At 41.6% G+C, this 19,277-nt stretch overlaps 1 protein-coding gene across 1 annotated transcript; it reads right to left on the reverse strand.

The window, feature by feature from the left end:
- Positions 1-1,873: 1,873 nt before the first annotated feature.
- LOC143101210 (uncharacterized) lies at positions 1,874-16,672 on the reverse strand. The gene is made up of 12 exons (XM_076264627.1): positions 16,606-16,672; positions 15,679-16,353; positions 12,846-13,550; positions 11,556-12,248; positions 10,255-10,959; positions 8,783-9,490; positions 7,542-8,246; positions 6,002-6,634; positions 5,654-5,761; positions 4,646-4,804; positions 2,299-2,333; positions 1,874-1,987 (listed from the first exon to the last, which is right to left on the reverse strand). The coding sequence occupies exons 1-12, from the start codon at positions 16,670-16,672 to the stop codon at positions 1,874-1,876; spliced, it is 5,307 nt and encodes a 1,768-aa protein (XP_076120742.1).
- Positions 16,673-19,277: the final 2,605 nt, after the last annotated feature.

The raw sequence follows: 19,277 nt of genomic DNA on the forward strand, positions 1-19,277 counted from the left end.
TAGCGCTTCGGACTTGTAACCGGAGGGTTGCCGGTTCGAACCCCGACTAGTAGGCATGGCCTTGAGCAAGCCACCTAACCCCTCACTGCTCCCCGAGCGCCGCTGTTGTTGCAGGCCATAGATATATACACTAGATGTCGCCTTCTGCTTCTCAGCATGCGTCAACACCGCCGCCATCATGGTACAGGGATCTGAAGCGCTAAACTAGTTCTCCTGTATTGTCAGCGTTACCTATTTAGCGACGTTTGGCCATCCCCAGCGATAGAAAACCTTTTTAGCGATTAGCAACAAATTTGGGAACTTCTCACAATGATGGCAGATCGGCTTCTTTGTTGTTGAAACGTAAGAAAATCACCTTTCTCATGGCTTTGTCATTTATGAATTCAGCTAAATCTCGTTTGCCCATGGCACTGACCCATGATTATAAACGTAACGACTGGCGTAGCCTATGTAGTAGCAGAGGTAAATGTTCTACAGATCTACAGCAACTTCTGGTGAGATTACAACTTACATGAGTAAACGAGACGAGGGGTATGTGGCCCCAACCAGAGCCTGTCTACGAAGAGCCTGTTTACTTTCATTGTATCGAACCTGGTTGCAGTTTACTCATTGTTCCTCTAGGGGCCGCCGCTAGCTAGTGCAGAATGAATGGGAGTCTATGGGGCTAGACGGGTAAAATGTATCTTTATTATCGTCTTAAGCTTAGTTTTCTCTAGACTCAACCATAAATACATGCCTGTCAGTTGGAACAACCCAAAAAACTAGATAATTGCTTGAGATTTTGACGATTTATGGTGATTTTATTTTCGCTAGATCTTTGCCCAGATTGACGCTAATGCATTATAGAGGAGTGGATCACTGAAGCAAGATGGCGTCTCGATTGACGCATTCGTTCCAATGAACAGCAGTAGTCAAGGCGACATCTAGTGTATATATCTATGGTTGCAGGCAGCTCACTGCGCCAGGATTAGTGTGTGCTTCACCTCACTGTGTGTTCACTGTGTGCTGAGTGTGTTTCATTAATTCACGGATTGGGATAAATGCAGAGACCAAATTTCCCTCACGGGATCAAAAGAGTATATACTTATACTATGCGTCCTTCTCTTTCATCTACGTCACTGGACTTAACTGGACTCTGAACTTATGTAAATGTAAATCAGGTTTTAAAGGCCAAGTATACTTGTGTATACAAGGAAATTGGTCTCTGCATTTATCCCATCCGTGATACACACAGAGCACACAGTAAACATATACAGTAGTGAGGTGAAGCACACAATGAGGTGAAGCACACACTAAACCGGAGCAGTGAAGCTAGAGTGGTACTCAGGGAACAGTGAGGGGTTAGGTGCCTTGCTCAAGGGCACTTCTTTCATGGATGTGGGCTCAACCACTTCCCCCGCCCACATTTTTTCTACTGGTGGGGGATTGAACCAGCAACCCTTCAGTTACAAGCCCGAAGCCCTAACCAGTGCCACGGCTCATTCCACTTCTGATGCAGGTAATACTCATTATTACACTATAAGACTCTCACTGCACCTTCATTGTTCTCCATTCTTTTGTAAGTCACTTTGGACAAAAGTTTCGGCTGAATGAATGAATGTAAGTGGACATGGAATGAAATAAATAAACGCATGAAGACATGATTCAGGAATCATGATCTCAGATCTGCAGTGTGTGCACTTCCACAGTCATCTCTCCTTATCAGTTGGGCTGAACATGGGGTTCTCTTCCACAGTCATCTCTCCTTATCAGTTGGGCTTCCACAGTCATCTCTCCTCATCAGTTGGGCTGAACATGGGGGTTTCTTCCACAGTCATCTCTCCTCATCAGTTGGGCTGAACATGGGGTTCTCTTCCACAGTCATCTCTCCTCATCAGTTGGGTTTTCTTCTCAAATCTCTTCTTGCGTACGGCCTGTCTCCTCGGTCCTCCAGCTCGTCCCCCGGAAATTGTTCGAAGCCCGACGTCATCGAGGACGTCTCATTCATCTAATTGCAACCAGAGGAGGCAAGACCGAGGAGAGAGGAGGTGAAAGGCCCGATACGCGAGGAGACACAAGACCATCCTACGCGGAAGCGTGGCATTTTCGAAGAAAGGCGTTCTGTGGCTACGCAGGGTGACGTCTCCTGTCGGAATGTTTAAAACCTCATCCCCACTCACATCTGTTCAAATTCAATTTGGGCGTGTCAGTGTTTAAATGTAAGTGATAGCCTAATTGAATGTCATTCAATGAAAATGTGACAGGTAATTGGTAATTGTGGCTGGGATAATCTTGCAGCACCAGTAGAGAGAGACAAACCAGCGTAGTCGTGTCCAGTAGGAGGTGGCTGGTTGCTTTATGCATCACACAGACAAAATGCTCTCACAAATGTATCAAATGGAAATACTTTGGGACTCAAATCAGGAAAGATCTACAACGTCAAGCAATGATGAGGGGTCCAATGAGACCTGCGCCAGGGCACAGCCTAGTCGCCAGCTTGATGTTATCTTGCCAAGTACTCACATCAAGCTCCATGACAACTAAAGAATAGCTGACATTATTTCCAAAGCACTGTTCATATTTTTGCTGATTTTGATTGGTTGTCACATACAGGCTTACAAAACTACATTTTTGTGAGGCTTGGTCAGAGGAGCATTTGGACCAAAGCGGTGCAGGTCAGTAGATGACCCAGACCCATCCTTCAAAGAGAACAACTTTGAACCTCAGTCTTTTGAAAGGCTCACAAGCCCCCAATTTATTAATTTTTTTGGTTGTTAGATACATTATAATGCATCAATTAACATCTACATGAAATTGTGAAAAAGCCTATCCAGCATTAACTGAGAAAACATTAGCTAGATTATATAGATATATAACCATTAATTATAGACCTAGATTACAGAATACACGTAAATATTGTTCAAAATGCTACAAATGCATCTAATCCAAGAGCTAGTAGAAGCTCTAATAGGTTGTAACAATAAATCAACAATGACAAGTGGAAAGTGAAAGATGTCTTTTCAATAACAATTTATCATAAAATATCAGAGTTATGTGATGAACATATTGGTCATTGTTACAATTTCATAGAGAGAGAGAGAGAGAGAAAGGAAATATGAACTAATCTGTGATTTTAATCTGGGAGGACAGTCCCCTCCTCCCTTCTTCTTCTGACTTCCTCCTTCACCGGTAATCTCATATGTTCGCTCCATCCCTCCAGTCTTTCAGACATTAGCGAACCAATCCCAGAGCTGTTAGCTGCTGACATCACAGAGTCTTGTTCTGAGGGGGCTTCAGATGCTGTGTCTGAGATGTGTGTGTGTGTGTGGTAGGCTGAGGGCACGGAGGACCTGTCATCTTCACTGAAAATAAAACACATGCAGACTTAAGGACTTCTACATATCTGTGTAATGTTGATGGCATATAAACTCTTAGGGTGAACGACAGTTCTGCTGCATCCGGAGCTTATAAAACAGCCATAAGAAGTTTGGTGTCAGCCCCCCTCCCTCCAAAATCAAAATGGAAAAGAGCTGCATTGTTACAGGAGTTCTGAGATCTCTTTATACAGACTGTTGTCAGTGAATTTCCTCTATATTGTATCAGAGTTGTGTATATACTTTGTTGCAAATGTTTATTAGTTTATAGATTCGTTTATTATTGTGTTTCTCAACTATAGGTGGAGCCTGAGAGGATATATTCTTTAGTGCTGCTTTAAATCAATATGTATAATATTTTATATTTATAGCAACAGGAGAAAGTGTGTGTGTCTCTCTCTCTCTGGATGTGTGTGTATGTGTGTGTGTGTGTGTGTATTCTATATTTATAGCAACAAGAGTTGCTATAAATATAGAATATACACACAGGAGGATTAAAGAAATGTGTCCATGACAGGCAACTCATTTAGCATTAGATTGCAGGTTTTCTACATCCACGATAACATCACATCCTATCCAGATGAGAATCGGCCAATTAAAGTGAAAACACTCTTACCCCAGTGTGACTCACCCTGAGGGGGATGTTAAAGAGTCTTGGCACGTGTAAATTATTGTTATATCCATGTTCGGCATGTCTTTATTTTAGTGAAGCAGTGAGTGGTGTGGGGTAATGTTGACAGAGAGAAGACAGTATTATAAATATTAATATTTCTGTCCCTGTCCTTTTTAAAGTTACATGTCAATTCAATAGCAGGGTTCAGATAAAGATCCAATCACATCCAAACTTGGTACACATAGTCACCACCAAACCCCATGGACTAACATCAGATGCCGTTGAAAACTGCCATATGTTGATATCTCTATACTGTAGATGTGGTTTATGTAGAAATGTGAAATTTGGTGTACTTGTAGTTTGTCCCATTTACTCAGTGACGCTACAGTCACAGACATGCCTCCACAGAGTAGCACTGTAGCTGCCTGGATACCTTAGCTGCTGGAACTAGCAACTCAAGCTAGGTAAAAAAAACGATTGTTTTCGGGGTTTTTTTTTCCGTACCGACAACCGTTAAAGGGCACTTCTTTCAATTCTAACTGAACCCTGGTAATCACTGCTTGCGAATATATTGTTTATGTCTATATTTCTTAGCAGACACTTTTGTCCAAAATAGACTCACATTGTAGTGTACATTGATCCAAACCCCAGATCAAAACACACCAGAGAGGTAACTCACCTCTCCCTCCAGTGCTCCCCTGGACAGTCCACTCAGTATTGACAGACTCCTGGGAGTCCCATTCAGAGGGGGCTTCAGACAAGGCTACAGAATGTGCTGGTGATGGATATGAGCCTGAGGTTTCCACTGTGAACATCTCTGATCTGTCATCTCCACCCACTGGAACAGAGTGTAATGTCAACTTATTTCAGTTCTAATACGACCCTGATAATCAGCGCAGTACAGTACATTGTAGTGTAAATTGACCCAAACCCCAGAACAAAGCAACCACAGGTAGCTCACCTCCACCTTCAGTGCTCTCCTAAACACTCCACTCAGTGTTTATGGACTCCTGGGAGCCCCATTCAAAGGGGGCTTCAGAGAGGACTTCAGAGAGGGCTACTGAAGTGGCTTCAGAAGGTGCTGCTGATGGGTGTGTGACGTAGCCTGAGGTTTCCACTGTGAACATCCCCGATCTGTCATCTCCATCCACTGAAACAGAGTATAAAACAATATCACTCCATGTGAAATACAGGACTTCCCCTGCACACAGTTCTAATTTCACACCACATTTTTCAAGGTGAATAGCACATTTTTTCACCACACACGGGCAACACAAGGCAACTCAGTCAGCCCCTATCCTAGCGTGGGCTTTGAAGTTTGCTTGGTGCATGGTGGCCTTTCTTGTTTTATATTTATCAGCATTGCCACAGCAGTGTCTCCTGTTTATGACTTACTGGTACTGTACCTTTGCCATCCTGGCTAAACAGCCTGACTGAGAGCAGCATACATTATGGGCCCGAGTTCGGCACCGATATACAGTAAGTAGTGGGAAGCTATATCTTGTTTTATATCCAAATTATATCCTTTGTTTTGTTTTTGTTTATCTAGCTCTTACAGTACACTTATTCCAAAGAACTACTGCATACTTGTTCCAAACTCAGGAAACAGTAACTTATAGCGTATAATTCCTAAATGCTAGCACTATTTCACCATGTATTTTTTTACAGAGAGTAATTTAGTACTCACTGTATGGGGGAGTGTCCCTGCTTCTCTGCAGACTCAACTCATCCAATCGTGCTGCAGCCTCATCCATGTTTCTGCTCTGGTCATCTGCTCTATTCCATTTCAGTAAACCTATACATCAAACATAAAAACTCTGTTAATTTGTAACAAGATAAGAGGTCCTACATTTACTCATAATTTGTTAGTGGTGACTAAGCTTGAGGGTCATAACATAACCGCAGCACTCTTTAACACTTGCATAAGTTGATAAAAATAAATAGAATATACTGATAGATTATACAAATAAGTATCACTCATGTTTGAGCTGAAGATTAGTATTAATTCAACATTCATTTAGTGGGGATACCGCACCTCTGAAGAAAGACGTCCATGTTGTCTCTTCTTGTGGTCTATGATAGTGAGCTCCTCCGTTTCTTACCACCATCTGTTCTATCTTCTCCAGCAGCTCTGTTACTTGTGTATCATCAGTCCAGTCCTTGTTGTTGAGGACATGATATCTGTTCCCACATTTCTCAATTATCCACTGCAGGGTTTCTACTTCACTCTCAATGTGCTGCTCAATAGATGTGTCTCCCAGCCAGTCTCCATAGGTGAAAAGGACAATTGTGTGACTCCAAACATTTTTACCAAGAAGCTCCAAATGGTCCCGGATGCTTTTTGTGTTGTCCTCTGTAAAACTACAATCTACACGTATGACTAGAAGGACTGCATGCGGTCCTGGGGGACAAAGAGACACACTGAGCACAATGTCCTGTGTAGTTTTCCGGGAAGAGTTTCTGAGGGTCTCATTTATCCCCCACCCTGGAGTGTCCACCACGGTGACCTGTCTGCCTGCTACTTCTCCCTGTCTCTTCACACACTGCAGTGTTCTCACATCAGGGTCAAACTCCTCTTTGCACAGGATGGTGTTTCCTGATGAACTCTTCCCAGCATCATAATATCCCGAAAGCACAACTCTCATGCTTGAGAGGAACTGAGCATCACCTGTTAAGAAATAGAAAATGCATCACTGTATAAGAGGTTGGCAAGATGACCGTTGGCACCCACCACAGTAGTAACAGATGAGTGTGTCACTACTGCTAACTCCACTAACCCATACTGGACAACACTGGGTGCAGTGATATTTTTGTCCAACAGGGGGCAGTGTCGTGGTATTTATCGTTATGGTATGATAATGTTTAGATCAATGGATATGGTCACGAGCCCAGTTCATATATTTAAATATGAATTAATATATAGAGTACAAAGACACATTGGGCCCTTTCTTAGACCCGACACAGTTTTTGTGAACGATGCACTTGTCCCTGTCAAACTAGCAACAGAGGATTCAGACACCAAACACACACATGCACCACACTTCGGACTATTAATTTAAATCACTAAAATAGGACCCACTGAGGAAAGAATCATACTAATAAATGAATTTAATATTACAATAAAATGAATAATACCATATACAATATAATATTATCATATTAGATTACATTCAATGTCATTGTCATTGTGCTAGTGTAGTGTGAACAGTAATATACAGTTAAGCAAGTGGCATGATTTACAATAGTATGCAGTGTATTAACAATAACATTATAAGAGCAGAATAAAGGCCTACACACACACAACAGTGATTTATGGCTGGCGACCAGCAAAATTGAATAGAATCTATTGAAGTGAATGAGGCAACGCATGTGGCAAGTGGAACGAACGTCTCATAGCTCTAATCGGCCCCTTTCTATTTTTCAGGGCGATTTTGATACGTCATAATAGAAAACAACGGTCTCTTCAGTGTGTCTCCACTAATTCGATGGGTGATCGCGTCGCCAGTAGTGTGTGTAGTAAAGCAATTAACAGAATTCCACCGTCGCATTTGACACATTAAAATGAATAAACTCACCTCCTGAGAATTGAAAAGCAGATCTCTGCCTGTAGACACACATCTGTCTGTCCTCTGCTCTCTGCATCTGTTCTTTTCTTCTCTCCTTTACTTCCTCCAGTCTCTTTCTGTCCATCTCATAATGACGGCCTCCGTTTTCAGCGATAATTTCCTCCATCTTCTCCATCAGCTCTGTGATCTGTGTTCTGTCACTTTTGTCCTGATTGTTGAGAACATGATATCTGTTCCCACATTTCTCTACTAGAGATTGCAGGGCTTCTTCACTCTCTATGTACTGCTCAATGGGTGTGTCCCCCAGCCAGTCTCCACAGGTAAACAGCACCATGGTGTGAATCCAGACAGCTCCACCAAGCAACTCCAGGTGTTCCTGAATATTTATTATTTTTTCAATTGTGAAAGAATCATCAATATCTATGACAATTAGGACAGCATGTGGTCCTGGAGGACACAGAGACACACTAAGCACAATCTCCTGTTTAGTGAGCTCAGGAGTGTCTTTGAGGCTGAAATTATTCCACCATCCCGGAGCCTCGACTACAGTGATCTGTCTGCCTGCTACTTCTCCCTGTCTCTTCACACACTGAGCTGTTCTTCTCTTCAGGTCAAACTCCTCTCTGCCCAGGATGGTGTTTCCTGATGAACTTTTCCCAGATATTCTGTGTCCCAGCAGCACAAATCTGAACTCTGACTGCGGGGATGAATTCCCTGCTGAAAAGAATATATAAATATATTTGACAATTACATGACCATGTTATCTTAAGAGCTTTGTGGACTTTGAGCAGTAGTAAGGAGTTGTGGTTTAAATCTAGTGAGCTAACCACCTAAAGTGCATGTACACCTTGTACACACCACTTACAGCCCCACTGGCACTGCTAAATGTTGGTGCATCTTTAGAGATACAGCTGACAATGGCCTGATGTGTAAACTTTTCTTTCATTTTCAGGGGAACTTACAGTACGCCCCGGAACACAGAACTATAGTGCACATCCTGGATGGTTAGTGGGAACGGCACATGTGTTTACATGTGATGCACATGATATCAAAATGAATTTGAAGATGAAACCGAAAATAACAGGCAGATTAAAAACTAGCCAATCAAGTTTGAAGCAAATGCACAGTATTGCTTCAATTTCACTAACTTAACTATTTTACTAATTTCTTCCATGGCCATAAGAATTAATATTATGATATATTTGATTCGATGTTTCATAGGCAAGAGACTAAGATTGTTACAAACTCACGCTTCAGTGACTGGAGGTGTTTTCTTTGCCTCTCCACCTTCATCAGTCTCTTTGTTGCTCTTTTTTCTTCACCCCTCCTCCTCTCCTTCACTTCCTCCAGTTTCTTTCTGTCCATCTCAAAGTGACAGTTTTTGTTTCCTGCAACCATCTCTTCTATCTTCTCCATCAGCTCTGTGATCTGTGTTCTGTCACCTTTGTCCTCATTGTTGAGAACATGATATCTGTTCCCACATTTTTCTACCAAATGTCTGATATGTTCTTCACTCTCAATGTACTGCTCAATGGTTGTGTCTCCCAGCCAGTCTCCACAGGTAAACAGCACCATGGTGTGACTCCAGACTCTGTCACTGAGAATCTCCAGATGTTCTTGGATGTTTCTAATGACATCCTGCGTGATAGACTTAGCTACTTTTATAAGCAGTAAGATAATGTGAGGTCCTGGAGGACACAGAGACACACTGAACACGATCTCCTGTTTAGTGAGCTCAGGAGTGTTTTTGAGGTTGACATTATTCCACCATCCCGGGGCCTCGACTACAGTGACCCGTCTGCCTGCTACTTCTCCCTGTCTCTTCACACACTGAGCTGTTCTTCTCTTCAGGTCAAACTCCTCTCTGCCCAGTATGGTGTTTCCTGATGAACTCTTCCCAGATGTTCTGTGTCCCAGCAGCACAACTCTGAACTCTGACCGCGGGAATGAATTCCCTGCTGAAAAGAATATATAAATATATTTGACATTATATGGCCATGTTATCTTAAGAGCTTTGTGGACGTCAAGCAGCAGTAAGGAGTTGTGGTTTAAATCTAGTGAGCTGACCACCTAAAGTGCATGTTCACCTTGTACACACCACTTACAGCCCCACTGACACTGCTAAATGTTGGTGCATCTTTGGAGATACAGCTGACAATGGCCTGATGTGTAAACTTTTCTTTCATTTTCACAGGAACTTTTTTATTTTATTTGTTTATTTATTTTAGCTTTATTTAACAAGACAGATCATTAAGAACACGTTTTCTTATTTACAGTGATGGCCTGACAAGAAGCACAAGCTTCTTGGAAGAGAAGTGGAAAGGGGCAGTGAGAAAGGATAGAGAAGCAACAGTACACAAACACAACTGTGCAGACATACAACAAGACAGCAACAGAGACCCGTAGGGTTAACATAAAACTACTCAGACATACAGGCATGCCCCGGAACACAGAACTGTAGTGCACATCCTGGATGGTTAGTGGAAATGGCACATGTGTTTACAATGTGATGCACATGATATCAAAATGAATTTGAAGATGAAATCGAAAATAACAGGCAGATAAAAACTAGCATATGAAGTGTAAAGCAAATGCACAGTGTTGTTTAAATTTCACTAACTTCACTATTTTACTAATTTCTCCCATGGCCATAAGAATTAATATTATGATATATTTGATTCGATGTTTCATAGGCAAGAGATTAAGATTGTTAAATACTCACCCTTCAGTGACTGGAGGTGTTGTCTTTGCCTCTCCACCTTAATCAGTCTCTCTGTTGCTCTCTCTTCTTCTTTCCCCCTCCTCTCCTTTACTTCCTCCAGTCTCTTTCTGTCCATCTCATAGTGACGGCCTCCGTTTCCAGCTATAGTTTCCTCCATCTTCTCCATCAGCTCTGTGATCTGTGTTCTGTCACCTTTGTCCTCATTGTTGAGAACATGATATCTGTTCCCACATTTCTCTACCAGATATCTGAGGTGTTCTTCACTCTCAATGTACTGCTCAATGGTTGTGTTTCCCAGCCAGTCTCCACGGGTAAAGAGCACCATGGTGTGACTCCAGACTCTGTCACTGAGAATCTCCAGATGTTCTTGGATGTTTCTAATGACATCCTGCGTGATAGACTTAGCTACTTTTATAAGCAGTAAGATAATGTGAGGTCCTGGAGGACACAGAGACACACTGAGCACAATCTCCTGTTTAGTGAGCTCAGGAGTGTTTTTGAGGTTGACATTATTCCACCATCCCGGGGCCTCGACTACAGTGACCTGTCTGCCTGCTACTTCTCCCTGTCTCTTCACACACTGAGCTGTTCTTCTCTTCAGGTCAAACTCCTCTCTGCCCAGGATGGTGTTTCCTGATGAACTCTTCCCAGATGTTCTGTATCCCAGCAGCACAACTCTGAAATCTGACTGTGGTGATAAATTTCCTGTTGAAAAGAATATGTAAATATATTTGACATTATATGAACATGTTATCTTAAGAACTTTGTGGATTTTAAGCAGCAGTAAGTTTTGATGGAAAGGAGTTGTGGTTTAAATCTAGTGAGCTGACCACCTAAAGTGCATGTACACCTTGTACACACAACTTACAGCCCCACTGGCACTGTTAAATGTTGGTGCATCTTTGCCGATACAGCTGACAATGGCCTGATGTGTAAACTTTTCTTTCATTTTCACGAGGACTTACTGTACGCCCCGGAACACAGAACTATAGTGCACATCCTGGATGGTTAGTAGGAACGGCACATGCGTATACATGTGATGCACATGATATCAAAATGAATTTGAAGATAAAACCAAAAATAACACGCAGATAAAAACTAGCCAATCAAGTGTAAAGCAAATTCAATTTCATTAAATTTACAATTTTACAAATTTTTTCCATGGCCATAAGAATTAATATTATGATATATTTGATTCAATGTTTCATAAGCTAGAAAATTATGAAGATTGTTGGACATTTATTTTTGCTATGAAAAAGCTCAGTTTGTTTAGTAAAAAACACAGAAAATACAACACTCACGCTTCAGTGACTGGAGGTGTTGTCTCCTCTTCTCCACCTTCATGCGTCTCTCTGTTGCTCTCTGTTCTTCATTCATCCTCCTCTCCTTCACTTCCTCCAGTCTCTTTCTGTCCATCTCAAAGTGACAGTTTTTGTTTCCTGCTGCCATCTCTTCTATCTTTTCCAGCAGCTCTGTGACCTGATCGCCTGCCCTATTCTTATTGTTGAGGACATGATATCTGTTCCCACATTTCTCCACCAGAGACTGCAGGGCCTCTTCACTCTCAATGTGCTCCTCAATAGTTGTGTCTCCAAGCCAGTCTCCACTGGTAAACAGCACCATGGTGTGACTCCAGACGACACTACTGAGAAGCTCCAGGTTTTCCGGAATATTTATTCTTTTTTCAATTGTGAAAGAATCATCAATATCTATGACAAGTAGGACAGCATGTGGTCCTGGAGGACACAGAGACACACTGAGCACAATCTCCTGTTTAGTGAGATCAGGAGTGTTTATGACATACCTACACCATCCTGGAGCCTCGACTACAGTGACCTGTCTGCCTGCTACTTCTCCCTGTCTCTTCACACACTGAGCTGTTCTCTTTAGTTCAAACTCCTCTCTTCCCAGGATGGTGTTTCCTGATGAACTCTTCCCAGCATTTCTGTATCCCAGCAGCACAACTCTGAACTGTGACATGGGAGTTGATTCTTCTGTAATGTACAATAGATCAGATTGGATTAGATTCAACTATATTGTCACAAGTACCAGTAGAACGACACAAAAGAGAAAACACATTTGCTGATTTGTTTGCAGTATTAAAGGGTCTGTAAGCGATGCAGAGGTGTACTTCACAAAACCTTAATAATTTACACAATCTTCATAACAGACAGAGGTGTAAAAGTCCATCTTCAGAAAGTAAAAGTCCTGCCACATAGCATAACTCCAAACCCAGGTCAGATAATAGTGAAATCACATGTGTTTTAGTGTTCAGGTAGAAGCAATACGTGGTAGGCCTTTTACTTTCTGAAGCCAGACTTTTACACCTCTTATAACGGATAAAGCTGTGATTTTTTGCTTATCCTGGCTGAATTTAGCCTTGACTTGGTTCCACAAAAGCAAAGGCACATAAGTTACCATGGGGATGTTGGCATGGGCACTTACAATACCTTTAAAATGTCATTGTGTGACCATAGCCATATAATTGTGTTTTTTTTTCAAGCTTAAACTCAATTATTGCAATATTCAATATAATATTTACATGCTTTTCTTCTCCCATTAGAAAGCAGATCAGACACAAGGCAACTCACGTTTCAGTGACTGAAGGTGTCGTCTTTTCTTTTCCACAGTCATCACTCTCTCTTTTGCTCTCTCATCCTCTTTCCTCATCCTTTCTTTTATTTCCTCCAGTCGCTTGCTGTCCATCTCATAGTGGCAGCTACTGTTACCTGCAACCATTTCCTCAATCCTCTCGAGGAGATCTGTGATTTGACTGACATCAGTCCTGTTCTCATTTTTAAGAACATGATATCTGTTGCAACATTTCTCAACTAGCCAATGAAGGCTCTCTCCTTCACTCTCAATGTACTGCTCAATGGTTGTGTCTCCCAGCCAGTCTCCATGGGTGAACAGCACGATGGTGTGACTCCAGACTTTCTCACTAAGAAGATCCAAGTGCTGCTGTGCTGATAGTCTCTGTATGTCAGTAAATGATATGTCTGCTCGTGTGACCAACAGGAACACATGCGGCCCCTGGTTGCACAAACCTGGACTAAGCTGAATAGCTCTTTTAGTCATTTCAGTACAACTATCAACCTCACAATAACTGTGCCATCCTGGAACCTCCACCACAGTAACCTGTCTCCCTGCTACTTCTCCCTGTCTCTTCACACAAGCAGCAGATATCTGTCCAGGCTGAAATTTCTCTCTGCCCAGGATGGTGTTTCCTGATAAACTCTTTCCAGCATATTTAAATCCCAAAAGCACAATTCTGAGATCTGGAAGCTGTACACCTCCTGCAGGAGTAAATGAAGAACTTCAGAGTGTGTGTGTGTGTGTGTGTGTGTGTGTGTGTGTGTGTGTGTGTGTGTGTGTGTTGATTTAAATTACTCAACACAACCTGCAGGTCACAAGAGGTCTTTCACTGTAACATAGTGATGCATTTGTGTACGGTTTATCATAAAGACTCCAACTTTCCATGTCTGTACAGAATATGAATTTACCCTAATAAGATTGTTTCTGTGTGTGTGTGTGTGTGTCAGAGTTTCCGCTAGAAAAAAATGGTGCCTGTCACTTTCGTTTTCCGGACATTTTGATGATATGCCGGTCAAATATCCTATTATCCCTTCTTAATTAGTCAAATTGAGGAAAACTGGATACAGGCTATGTAGCTTAAAGAATGACATAATCAGGCTGTATAGAATGCAACATGTTCATGTAGCCTAACTTAAAGGAATTATCCGGAGTAAAATGCACTTTAGATCGATTTCCGGATGATTGGGGGTACATACGTTGAGTTGACATCAAAATTATGTCATTCGGATGTGTTTTGAGAAAGTTCGATTGTACCGTTTTCAGTCACAACTCGTAGCCTGGAAGTGAGGGGGGCATTTCAATTGCGCCGCTACAAAACTTTTTGTACCTCTTCTACAGTTCCAAACAACATAACACTTACGTGGTAGTGAGTAGAGGGTCCCTAAAGCCAAACTGAAGTATCCCGAGGTCTTTATGTGGTCGAATAGAGAGTCCAGAATGAATTTCATCAAGCCAGTACCTTTACAGAAATGTGGCCATCTTTGCCGCCACCTTGAGGGGAAAGTCCGTAGGATCCTGCCAAATTTCATGGCTGTATCATAATTTCCTTTGTCAATTCTGTACAACAAATCAATTTTTAGAGTTTTTCATGGTGGCCATTTTGGAAAATGGCCGCCATTAAAAATGCCAAATCAGGCAGATTTTATTGTATTGGTCTTGAGCACGTGCATGCCTAATTTCATGCTTGTATCATAATATCTTTGGTCAATTCTGAGCAATTTCTGGGGTCTTTTTTGGCGGCCATCTTGGAAAATGGCCGCCATTTCAAGTGGCCAATCAGGTAGATTTGTTTGTATTGGTCCTGAGCACATACCTGCCGAATTCCACGCTTGTATCATAATTTGCACGATTTTTCCTGTAGCCGCTCTACTATAAAGAACACTTTGCATGTCCAGTGTACACGGAGAATGACAGTGTCTTGGAGCGGCCGCACCCCCCGCAACTCCACTTCCAATGTCACTGATTCCGACAGATACGCCCGACACTTTTGCTTTTTATCTGGTGGTGGTGGAGTTGACCGGACATCTGAGGCTTCAGACGTTACCAATTTATCATCATCCATCGCGTCTGGCCTCTGAAAAAACGTTTAAGGCTAGTCTGCCTGGGCCTGTTTGAACCGCCTCACTCATTTGTTCGCTGTTTAACATGGAGATTTTAAGCATTTGAAATGCAGCATAGGCTTGTTGCGTGTTGTTTAATAGCTTACTTTTCAAACGAGCCTGTTCATTTAAAAACATAGCCAGAGGACGTATAATATAGGCTTACATATTAAGGCTTATTCTCAAATTCAGATTGCGTTAGGGGACGGGATTATTAGCCAATTTCAATCGGACAATTTGACCGGAGAGATTTAATTTTGTCGGACATTTCATTTTTTTTCCGGCCAATGTCCGGTAATTACAGGACAACGGAAACCCTGGTGTGTGTGTGTGTGTGTGTGTGTGTGTGTGTGTGTGTGTGTGTGTTTACGTCTGATTTACACCTTTGTATCTGTAGAATTGAGATATGCTGTGCACAAGTCTTCTGGAAGTGTTTTTACTGTTTTACACACTTCATCTATATACTGTAGGTCTGTTCAGACAACACAAAGTAATCTTGAATGATCAAGTCACACAAAAATCTAACAACGTGTTATGTCATAAATTAAGTTATGATGTACATTCTTTGGATAGATAGATGATAGATAGATAGATAGATAGATACTTTATTGATCCCTAGGGGAAATTCAAGAAAATCTATCAATCTGACAATCTGACTCTTTCCTTTGACTATTGAGTTTAGCAGCACAGACTCTAAAAATAAAATTATTTATTAGATAATTTAACTCACTCAGTCTCTGGATTTTGTTTCTTCTTTCCTCTGCTCTCCTCTCTTCTTCTGCTCTCTTCTCTTCAAACTCCTGCAGTATTTCTCTGTTTATTTCATAGTGACAGCCACTGTTTCCTGCCACCATTTCTTCTATCTTCTCCAGCAGTTCTGTGACTTGTGTATCATCCTTGTTCTTAGTGTTGAAGACATGATATCTGTTCTCACATCTCTCTACAAGCTGCTGGAGCATTCTCCCTTTAACCTCAAAGGCTTTCTCTTCTGCAGGAGTCTCCTGAATGAACAGAACTAGAGAGTGTTTCCAGGCTCCATGACCCAGAAGACTCAGATGGTTTGATGTGGCGTTTCTCTCTGGCTCTGTGAAGGTCATGTTCTCACGGATGACCAGCAGAAAGGCATGAGGTCCTGGAGGACACACAGTCACACTGAGAACAATCTCCTGTTTAAGAAGATTAGGAGAGTCCTTATAAAAATAACCACTATATTTCATCCATCCAGGAGTGTCCACCACAGTGACCTGTCTCCCTGCTACCTCTCCCTGTCTCTTCACACACTGCAGTGTTCTCACATCAGGGTCAAACTCATCTCTGCCCAGGATGGTGTTTCCTGCTGAACTCTTCCCAGCTTCTCTGTTCCCCAGCAGCACAATTCTCAAGTCGGAGAGATTGGGGATATCACCTGGTCACGAGACAACACAGGGAGACAACACACACTGTTAAGCTTTTAGAAAATATTTGAGCTACCCAAACATATTGTAAAATAGTAATGAAACAATAATAAATTCACTGCCGTATCAACTATTCACGACAGGAAAAATAACTTGAAAACAAATACACATGTTCCATTAGGGTATCAGAGTGATGGACATGTTCCATTAGGGTATCAGAGTGATGGACATGTTCTATTAGGGTATCAGAGTGAAGGACTCACCAGTAGATGATCCCTCTGCAGCCATCTCTTCAGTTTTACTCAGATCCCTCAGATGTCCTGACCGCATTCACACTGAAAGAGGACAACATGCATGGCAGCATAATGGTGTTTAATGGACAACATGGCAGCATAATGGTGTTTAATGGACAACATGGTGTTGAATGGACAACATGGCAGCATAATGGTATTTAATGGACAACATGGCAGCATAATGGTGTTTAATGAACAACATGGCAGCATAATGGTGTTTAATAATGGTGTTTATTGGACAACATGGCAGTATAATGGTATTTAATGGACAACATGGCAGCATAATCAACCTGTGTCAGAGTTTGTGTTTCGGCTATGGGGGGCTTTCAATACACACCCCTTGAACTTCGACAGTTCACCTCCACCGACCCCATCAGCAATGAGGTGCTCCACCTTTGCCGGGCAGCGGGGATCCTCCGGCGGAAAGGCTACCTGCATAGAGGCGGCGCACTTCGCTCTCTCATCACCCGAGCGACAGAGGAAAGCATCCCTCTGAGAACATCATCATCTCCACAGGATCTCTTGCCAAAACAACGCAGATTTCTAGAGCAGTCCGCTCCCGCTATCGCCTCTACGCCCGGCAGTAAAGTGATACCTGATCAACAGCTGATCAACATCCAGACTGTGCCCGCTCATCCTGTTAAAAGTTCTGCTTCAGTGAGAGCACATGATTTGAACATTGCTACTACATCCACCAGATCAAGTGACGCCTCACACCTTGGTACATCAACTCAGAACAATTCACAGGCTCTTAAAATGGCACTGTTCAACGTGAGATCTTTTTCTAGTAAGACATTCACTATGAATGATTTTATTCTGTCTTCTAACCTTAATTTTTTCTTTTTAACTGAGACTTGGTTAAAGGTGGGTGAGCATAGCCAATTAGGGGAACTTTGCCCTCCCAGTTATAACTTCTTTAGCTCTCCTAGAGTTTGTGGCCGTGGAGGAGGTTTAGCAGTTGTATATAAGGATTGTTTTAAATGTTGCCCATCTGCCACTGTAGGCGGGTCAATATATGAAAAAAAAACACCTAAGTTCAAAAAAATTGATACAAAAGGTTTTTCAACTGATTATGATACCTTTAGATGTACTTAATAACATATTAAAAATCTAGTAAAATCTGACCCTACTAAAGGGGTCATTTTCGAGATGGCGTCCAAGATGGCCACCAGAAGCTAATTTTGGCTATGAAGCATTATTCAGCTTAGGAAAGTGTTTTTCATGTTTAATCAGATTTAGCGGTCACTGAGTCATATATGTCACACTAAAGTATCAGATTATCATTTTCAAAGACTTAGAATTTTCAAGATGGCGTCCAAGATGGCCACCGGAAGCTAATTTTGGCTATATCTGATGCATTTTTCAGCCTAGGAAAGTGTTTTTCGTGTTTAATCAGATTTAGCGGTCACTGAATCATATATGTCACACTAAAGTATCAGATCATCATTTTCAAAGACTTAGAATTTTCAAGATGGCGTCCAAGATGGCCACCGGAAGCTAATTTTGGCTATATCTGACGCATTATTCAGCCTAGGAAAGTGTTTTTCATGTTTTATCAGATTAAGAGGTCACTGATGACTCTTCATCTCCACCTTTTTTAGTGTTCTTATAGTAGGACCTGAGGATGCATGATGTTTTCTCTCTCAGTGTCACCATGCCTTCAAAACCTTTCCCTTCTGTGAAACATATGTCATTCCCGTACCGCTCCCTCAGTTTAGCTTTCAGATACTGATTACCGAATGGAATGGAATCAACCTCAATCAAATACTCTTTCATGTTAGATCCAAGTACAGAGACAGTCAACTGTTCTTAATTGTGTGCATTTCTGCAAGACACTCCGCTGTTCGTGTAGAAGATATGGATTACCTTGCACTGCTGCCTGTGGAACGTGTCAAAATGAACAATGTGACAATCCACACAAGTTCCTTTCAGAGGAGTCAGAGGATGATGAATAATGATATAATAATTATTTCTGATCTACTTATGCATATAGTTTAAGATTCAGTTTAATTAGCTCCCCCCTAATGATAGATGCCAACAATTATTGATCTACACAAATATACAATGCATGCCTAAACAGTACATGGGTCATGGTTCATTAAAGTCATAAAACAGCCACTTACTCGCAAACTCTACTCTACATATTGTAAAAGCATATTCCCTGTACATGAAATATAACATTAATCAACAAAATAACATTTCCATCTTCCTCCACACCAAGCATAATACATACTCTATTCTGTATAGGCAAATATAGTGTAAAGCCGATACATTTTGGCATATACAGTCCAGGGAAAACAAATGAAAAACCCTAAAATATATATTTTCTGAAAGCATATAATCTGTAGATAAGATATAGCATCATTTAAAACATGTCCCATCTTCCTCCATGCCATGGACGATGCATTGCCCTCTATTCTGTATAGGCAAATCTAGTGTAAAGGGGATACATTTTAGCCTATATTGTCCAGGCAAAACAGATTAAACACCCAAAACCATATATTTTCTAAAAGCATATAACCTCTAGATGAGATATAACACCAGTTAAGACATGTCTTATATTCCTCCATGCATGCACAATACAATGCCCTCTATAATGTATAGGCGAATCTAGTGTAAAGGGGATATATGTTGGCATGTTA

The sequence above is a fragment of the Alosa pseudoharengus genome, unplaced genomic scaffold, assembly GCF_046254945.1.
Source record: "Alosa pseudoharengus isolate Yale_2024_CS ecotype anadromous, Long Island Sound unplaced genomic scaffold, YU_APseudo_1.1 YU_APseudo_1.1_scf_30, whole genome shotgun sequence".
NCBI lineage: Eukaryota > Metazoa > Chordata > Actinopteri > Clupeiformes > Clupeidae > Alosa > Alosa pseudoharengus.